Here is a 7,925-nt window from a genome sequence, read left to right as displayed (position 1 = left end):
TCTTTTGTTGTCCCATGTCAAGCACTTGTTTCCAATTAATGACTTTAATTCTCAACTCTTCTTCCAACCATACCTCTCCCATTTTTGACTCTTTTCTTCCCTTCATAATTCCTCACCTTTAAAGATTTGGCACTTTTTAATGATTCACTTCTTGCAAAACAAGCTTGGTGTCTTCTACACAACAAATCATCTCTTTTTCATAAGGTGTTCAAAGTCTGGTTTTTTCCTAATTGTTCTATTATGGAGGTCATAGATTCTAGATCGGGTTCATATTCTTAGCGGAGCATTCTTATAGGAAGAGATGTATTACAAAGAGGAGCTAGATGGCGGGTTGGGAATGGAGAAAAATTAAAATTTGGCAACACCACTTGCTGCCAAGGAAACACCCACTGCAGATGACATCCTATCCACTTAAGTCTTTGGAAAATGCTATTGTTGCTACCTTGATTGATTCCACTACCAGGTGCTAGAATGAAGAGCTAGTCAATGGTTTATTTGCACCAAGCGAGGTTGTGGGTGCAATAGGGAAGTACGCCTTGGCCAAGTGGACAGTGACGGAGAAAAATAGAGTCGCCACCTAGATTAGGTCTAGGAATCATAAATATAGCGCCATTGTAGAAGGATTAATCTTTACCAGAGTACGTGTTTAGAGTTTAGGTATGGGGATGGGAAGATATTAGACACCCAACCCCACCCAACCCGTAGGTCAACCTCCATTTATTGTGTTCCAAATTCTAATCCCATCAAAGGGTCCTCTAACATGTTATTTTAAACTCACACACACTAACAGGCAAAACATGGCAAATGTCCTATACTTATCCAAAGTATAAAAACCCTACCATTCATCTAGCAAAATACACATCCAAGGGTAGTAAGCACATCCAAGGCAGTAGCATCAACAAGGCATTTAATCAAGCATATTCAATCATCCAAACCTAGCATCATGATATTCATCAATCAAGAAGACCAATCATCATATTCAAAGATGCATATTCATATTCATATGCATGACCTACCTTCACTTACCTCGCTATACCATTTATCAAAAAAACTTACCTCGTTACACCATAACACCTCAACACCTATGCATCAATGCATGTTCAAGTTCTCATGAATGTTCATGTAGTTCAACTAAGACATAAACCCTAATTATTAATTTATCAATCTAAACATGTGGAACATGTTATTCTACTAACTTTAATGCTAAACATGTGAAAATTAGACTCAACAAGACCTAAACATGTGATTAAAAAATAAATAAAGAAAACAAAAAAGCAAAAGTATGCGTGCGCATACATAGGGTATGCATGTGCATCCCAACTGCACTTCGAGTATGCGTACACATGCATGGAGCATGCGCACGCATATACGCCCAAAAACATAGTTTTAAAGCAAACAACTAAATGACAATCAAACAAAACCTAACATGCTTCTAATATATTAATCCAACTCTTCATTCAAAACATGGTGAGACACAACAAAGCAAAACCAAATAAATCAAAACATATTTCTTAACATGCATAACATATAAATTAATTAAGAACAATAAGAACACAAGTTATAAAATATCCAAATTAAGGAAGAGCCATGAAGAGAGTCTCACCTTACTTATGGAACACAACTTGGTTGATATTTAACCAACCCCTCAGTGCTTACACAACAAGATTCAATTGAAAGAACAAGAATAATTGAAGAACACAATAGTTTTTAGGATAATCACAACTCAAGAACAAACTTATAATTGAAAAGGTTTTAGAAAACGATTTGGGAAAATAGTTTCTACCTTAGAAGTAACTAAAGAGAGGTTTTTAATTTGTAAAAAACGTGCAAAGGTGCTGCCCTAGAGTTTTAGAAAAGAGAATTAGGGTTTTAGAGAAGATGATGCCAAAAAATAACTCTCTCTAGCTAGGGTTTCGATTGGAAACATAAGATGAGTATTTGTAAGTTAAAATTAGGGTTTTTGGGGCCTTTTAATGGTCTTTGGACGTACCCAAGAGTCTATGGGCGGGTACACATCAAAGCATGATGTTTTGAGTCCTTAAAATGAAATTTTAAAACCCAGAAAATCGGACTGCTCAGTTGATCCAACTTCAAATGGTCATAACTTACTCGATATAAGTCCAAATTAGGCAAAATTTGTGTTCAACTTGAATCCCAGGATGTCTACTTTCCAATAAAATAAATCTCACTCAAAAATTATTTTTGCATCAAAAGGTATGGTCAAAATAGTGAGCAAATGTCATTTTTCAGCTTCATTTTCGAAGCGATTTGAGCACTTTTGAGTTGTGATTACTTCCAAACTATCAAAATAAATTCAATTACTTTTTGTAAACATGTCAAGCTCATCATTGGGACCGGGGACTAAAGTTTATTAATTGGGTACAGAATGAGGTGTCTACAAAGGCTGAAATTATTAAAAAAATTCCTTTTTCCTGAACAGCTTTTGAGGATGTATTATTTTGACCTCTCTCACAAGATGGTAAGTACAATTGCAAATCTGGCTATCAGTTTTTAAAGGAGAAAGCAGAGTTGAGTACTCCACCAAACTCTACCAATCTTGATACGCAGCTATGGAAGGGAATTTGGGCTCTAAGGGTGCCGAATAAGGTCAAGAACCTTGTGTGGCGTGCTTGTTGTAATGCCATGCCAACAAAGGCAAGCTTAGTCCGTCGTACCATCATCAATGATCCACTGTGTGATCACTGCCATACAGTCCAGGAAACTCCACCACACGCCTTGTGCTCCTCCCAGGAATTCATTGTGGTGTGGTCCGATCTTGAACTGTGGTATTTCCGAAGAACAGTTCAATTTCTGGACTTCAAGGAGCTGCTGTCATGGGGATGCTTATGCAAAAAAAAAAAAAAAAAAAAAAATACAGAATTATTTGCTATGATGGTTTGGTCGATATGGACACAAAGGAACCAGGTAAGACTTCGACAAAATGCTTTGGCACTCCACCAAATTGCCCAACTCTCAAAAGAAAGGTACGCAGAATTCCTGGCTTGTCAAATTTTGCCTGTTGTTCGTCAACCCCGCACAAGTTGTCGTTGGGTTCCTCCACCAATAGGCTATGTGAAAATAAATTTTGATGGGTCTGTATTTTTCAATGAGAACAAGGCTGGTTTGGGGTGATCATCAGGGACAGTTCCGATTTAGTTTTAGCCTCATGCACTGAAATATTGTCCAAAGCCTATACCAGCAATGAAGTTGAAGCACTTGCATGGGCAAAGGCACTCTCCTTTGCAAAAGAATTGGGAATTACGAAGTGCTCGAGGTGATTTGTTGGTTGTTATCAAAGCCTTGCTAGATGAAGGTGGTTCCTTGGCTTCCTATGGTTTGTGGGTTGAAGATGCGAAGATACACTCTCAATGTTTTGATCAATTACTTTACTCTTATATAAAGAGAGAAAGTAACTCTGTTACTTATAGTTTAGTTAGATATGCTATTAATATTCTAGACTTTTTAATATGGATGGAAGATATCCCACCACAATTTTTTTATTTTTTTTATTTCAAGCTAATTTAGCGTTTGGGTATGGTGGCTAGGAGAGAGAGAGAGAGAGAGAGAGAGAGAGAGAGAGAGAGAGAGAGAATAGATAATCAATTTAAATGAAATTAGATATAGAGGATTGTTTGATGCAAAAGTATTTATAAATGACTTGATTAAAATAACAAAAGTGAGATATTTTGACAATAGGCAAATATAACTAAAATTGAATTTAAGCTGATGTGAATGGTCTATGACTCTATGTTTTTTTTTTTTTTTTTTTGATAGGAAATACTAAATAATGACATTAAATCAGGAATGAGAGACTACAGACATATCATGAGCACACACGTGCTCTAAAAAGCTAGGGCATTCCTCTAGCCAAACTACATAGTTCTCGACCTCTTTTGCGTACTGAGCTAACAAGTGAGCAGAGACATTTCCCTGTGTTTTTACATGAGAGAAATAAAAGCTTCTAAAGCCTGAGGTTTGTTCCAATGTTACTACCAACACATTATGAGTGGATGAGGGAGCCTCCCCCTCACCCTGGAGGGCCTTGCAAATGACCAACGAGTCTCCTTCAAACATTGCCTCCCTAATCCCCACATCCTGTGCAAACAGTACACCTGCTTCCATTGCTTTTGCTTCGATCTCCATTGCTCCCAGAGGTGCATTTAATATCTTACTTAAGGCTGCTGTTACCACCCCATTTTCATCCCGAATCACCACACCAATTCTCGCCTTTTTTCTATGCTTGAAGACTGCACCATCGATGTTCACCTTATGTTGTTCTCGGGTAGGAGGCCTCCATGTTATCACTGGCCTCACCCCTTGGGCATCTTCTGGTCTGAATTTGTTCACAGCATGGTACTCTTCCACAAGGTGCAACGAGGTCTTCAAGATTTCTCTTCCCGGTTTGCCTTTGCCTCCCATCCTTCTTTCGTTGTGATCTTTCCATATTCCCCAACAAATTGAAATGACTTTCTTTGTCAGACTAGGTTGAGACCCTTCCCATTTTCGCAGAATCTGCATGACATCCAAGAAAGTCCAAGACGAAACAATGGCAAAGGGTAGAGCAAGCTTATTGGACTTTCATACCCTACGAGCATGTTTGCAGAACCATAGCAAGGGGCATGTGGTTCCCTCAAGTTGTCCATATAAAGCACATTCATCATCGGCAGAGATTTTTCTTTGATTAAGGTTATCCTTGGTGACTAGGATATTTCAGCCTGCTTTTCATGTGAAGTGTCTTAGCTTGTGTGGGAGTTTCAACTACCAAATACCTTTCTAGACTTGTTTGTGATTTGAGTCGTTTGAGCAATCTCCCCTATTTTGTTCTATCCTTTCCTCATAGGCTAATGCATATGCTGACTTAACCAAGAATTTCCCAAAATTACAAGCAGCCCAAATTAGCCTATCTCTTCTGCCTGTCGAGCTTAACAGGATGCCCAAAATGGCTGATGCATCCTCGGTATTGAAGCATTGATTGACCATATCCACATTCCACTAAAAAGTTCCTCTGTTAATGAGGTCCTTAATCAAAGTGACTTGCAAACTCTATTTTTCTAGAGATACCACCATGTAAGTGCTCGGTCTTGGCACCCATTTATCACACCATAATCTAATGTTTTTGCCATCCCCTACCTGCCATCGAATGCCTTTTCACACCACCCCTTGTTTTGCCATTAGGCCCCTCCACGCATAGGAGGGGGTCCTTCCCATATCGACTTCCACAAAGCTGCCGTGAGGAAAATACTTAGCTCTAAAGACTCGACAAAATAGGGATTAGGTGTTTGTTTGTAATCTCCATTCCTGTTTCACTAAGAGTGCTAGATTGAAAAGCTTCAAGTCGCAAAAGCCCAAAAGCCAGCTTAACCATGCTAATTTCTTCTCAGTATTTGCTTGTTCCCATCAGAATTGTTTGATCATCCTCTGGAGGTCATCGTAAAGTTTGTTTGGCAAAAGGAAGCAGCTCATAATGTATGAAGGCACCGCTTGTGCGATTGCCTTAATCAAAATTTCTTTGCCAGCACTAGTTAATAGTTTTTCCTTCTAGCCCGACACCTTGTTTGCCACTCTCCGTTTCAAGTGAGCAAAGGTATTGGACTTTGACCTCCCTACCAAAAAGGGTAAACCGACGTATGACTTGTGGGGTTTAATCACTCTGGCACCAAAAAAGGTTTTCACATCATCTCTTATCCCTTCATTCGTGTTAGGGCTGAAGAAAAGGGATGTCTTGTCCCTGTTCAGCTTCTGGCTCGAGGAGGCTTCGTATACTTGCAACAATCTCTGAATTTCAGCTGCCTCCTCCCTTGTCGCCCATCCAAAGATTAGGTTGTCATCAGCGAAAAAGAGGTGCGAAAATTTGGGCCCCTTGACTAAGGCAGCCACCCCTCTAAGCTTCTTCCTTTGGATGGCTTGGTGCAATAGTACTGAAAGTCCTTCCGCATAAATGAGGAAGAGATATGGTGATAATGGGTCACCTTGCCTCAGTCCTCGTGATGGATGTATCTTTCCGTATGGTTGTCCATTGATTCTCACTACGTAAGTCACTGAGGTCACACATCTCATCACTATAGAGATCTAGTTATCATGAAACCCTATCTTCTTCATTATTTGTTGTAGGAAATCCCACTCCACCCGATCATAGGCCTTGCTCATATCGAGCTTTAAAGCCATTTCCCCACATTTACCTTTCTTTTTTCTACTTATGTGAGTTATCATCTCATGGGCCACAAGTACATTATCTGTGATTAGCCTTTCTGCTACAAACGCGCTTTGATTCTCATAGACAATTTCCTGCAAGAAAATTTTCATTTTGTTTGCCACCACCTTTGAGGCTAGCTTATAGGCAATGTTGCACAAGCCAATTGGCCTGTAGTCTGTGACACTTTTCGGATTCTTTGTTTTGGGGAATAGTGCAATATGGGTATCATGAAAGTGCGGGGGAGCAGTGCCATTGATGAGAATCAACAAGCATTCAAGGATCCATTGCATGTTCCAGTTAGGCCTATCACTAAAGCAAGATCCAAGAAGATCAAAGAAGCACTTAATGGGCTGATTCAAGAGATTTGGGCTAATTCAAACACAGGACATTCCAAGCTAGGCCCAAAGAAAGATGAAGGCGTAATAAATTTAATTCAAGCTATTGAGGGCTGATTTGGCTTAATTGGGCTTGATTTGGCTTAATTGGGCTTGATTTGTGACGTGGATTAATGGCTAATTGATTTTCCAGCTCCATATCAGTCAATAGATATTTTTCCTATTCTGGAGCTTCTAATTTCGGACCAGATCTACCTTAATTTTAGGCTTTTATTATTTAGAACGTTTTTTAGCTATTTTCCTATTTTGGATTTGCTAATTTCAGACCAAATCAACTTTTATTTAGGGTTTTATTATTTAGTACGTTTTTTAGATTTTCTATTTTTAGTCATGTCTTATAAATAGCATGCACTCATTGTAATAGAGATAATTATTGAATAAAAATAAAAAAAGGTGAGGCTTTGCTCTTCTTTTGGTTCTTCAAGAACTGTGAACTTACCAGGGATTCTTCCTTGTAGTGTTCAAACTTTATACCTTTGGTTCATGATTCAATTATAATCATTGGGTCAAGGTGTTATACTTATGCCTTTGGTTCGCGTTTCGATTATAAATGTTGGGTCAGGGTTTCTATCAAAAATCTGAATTTTAACTTTCTTGGGCAAGTATTCCAATATTTTTGTTAGGTCTCAAAGCGTGTCGATTGAGGTTCGCATCATTTGGTATCAGAGCATAAGTTCTAAAATCAGTTTTCTATCCCTTTATCTTTTGTTTCTTGTTATCATCCTATCTTGTTCCTTTTGTGTTCTTTATTCCTTGTTCTTATTTTGTGACGTGCACTAGGTTAAAATCGTGCACCAAGCTCCCAAAAAAAAAAAAAGTGAAAAAAAAAGAAAAAAGAAAAGACTTCTAAAAAGAAATAGAAAATAGAAAAAAAAAATATATATATATATTTATATATAGTTTGTAGTTTCAATTCACTCAGACCAAAATACTATTTTCTTTTGTCCTCTTCCTTTGCTTTAGTGTTTCTGTCATATTTTCTTGCCATTGGTATTAGTTTAAATACTACAAGTTGAATTTCTTGATCAAGTTTATTAGTTTAAGCAGAACTGAAAAGGAGAAGCAACGAGTTGAAAAAGGCAAGAGAGTGTGAGACTAATATCGGGAAAAAGCCAATTTAAGAGTGAAACACGAGTGAGAGTGACATAATTTGAGTGCAAACACGTGAGGGAGTGTTGTGAGGAATTATTTCTAACATCTCTTTGTAGTTTTAAAAATGTCTTCTAGGGATGAAACATCAAATAAGGAAGGAAGGGAGGAGTCATCCCTCATGTTACAGGCTATGCAACAATAGTTTGAGCACATGAATGTGGTATTTAATGATATTCGGGATTGGA

General features: G+C 38.2%; 1 protein-coding gene across 1 annotated transcript; it reads right to left on the bottom strand.

The window, feature by feature from the left end:
• Positions 1-3,798: 3,798 nt before the first annotated feature.
• On the bottom strand, positions 3,799-4,419 carry LOC126698272 (uncharacterized). The gene has a single exon (XM_050395383.1). It carries the CDS (start codon positions 4,417-4,419, stop codon positions 3,799-3,801), a length of 621 nt encoding a protein of 206 aa, XP_050251340.1.
• Between the last annotated feature and the right edge of the window lie 3,506 nt (positions 4,420-7,925).

This window comes from Quercus robur, chromosome 2, assembly GCF_932294415.1.
Source record: "Quercus robur chromosome 2, dhQueRobu3.1, whole genome shotgun sequence".
Taxonomy (NCBI): domain Eukaryota; kingdom Viridiplantae; phylum Streptophyta; class Magnoliopsida; order Fagales; family Fagaceae; genus Quercus; species Quercus robur.
This window is presented reverse-complemented; position numbering and strand designations above follow the sequence as displayed.

What these genes read in the sequence shown, in the direction of transcription:
- LOC126698272 (XM_050395383.1), bottom strand. Translation starts at nt 4,419, where the DNA reads ATGGGAGGCAAAGGCAAACCGGGAAGAGAAATCTTGAAGACCTCGTTG.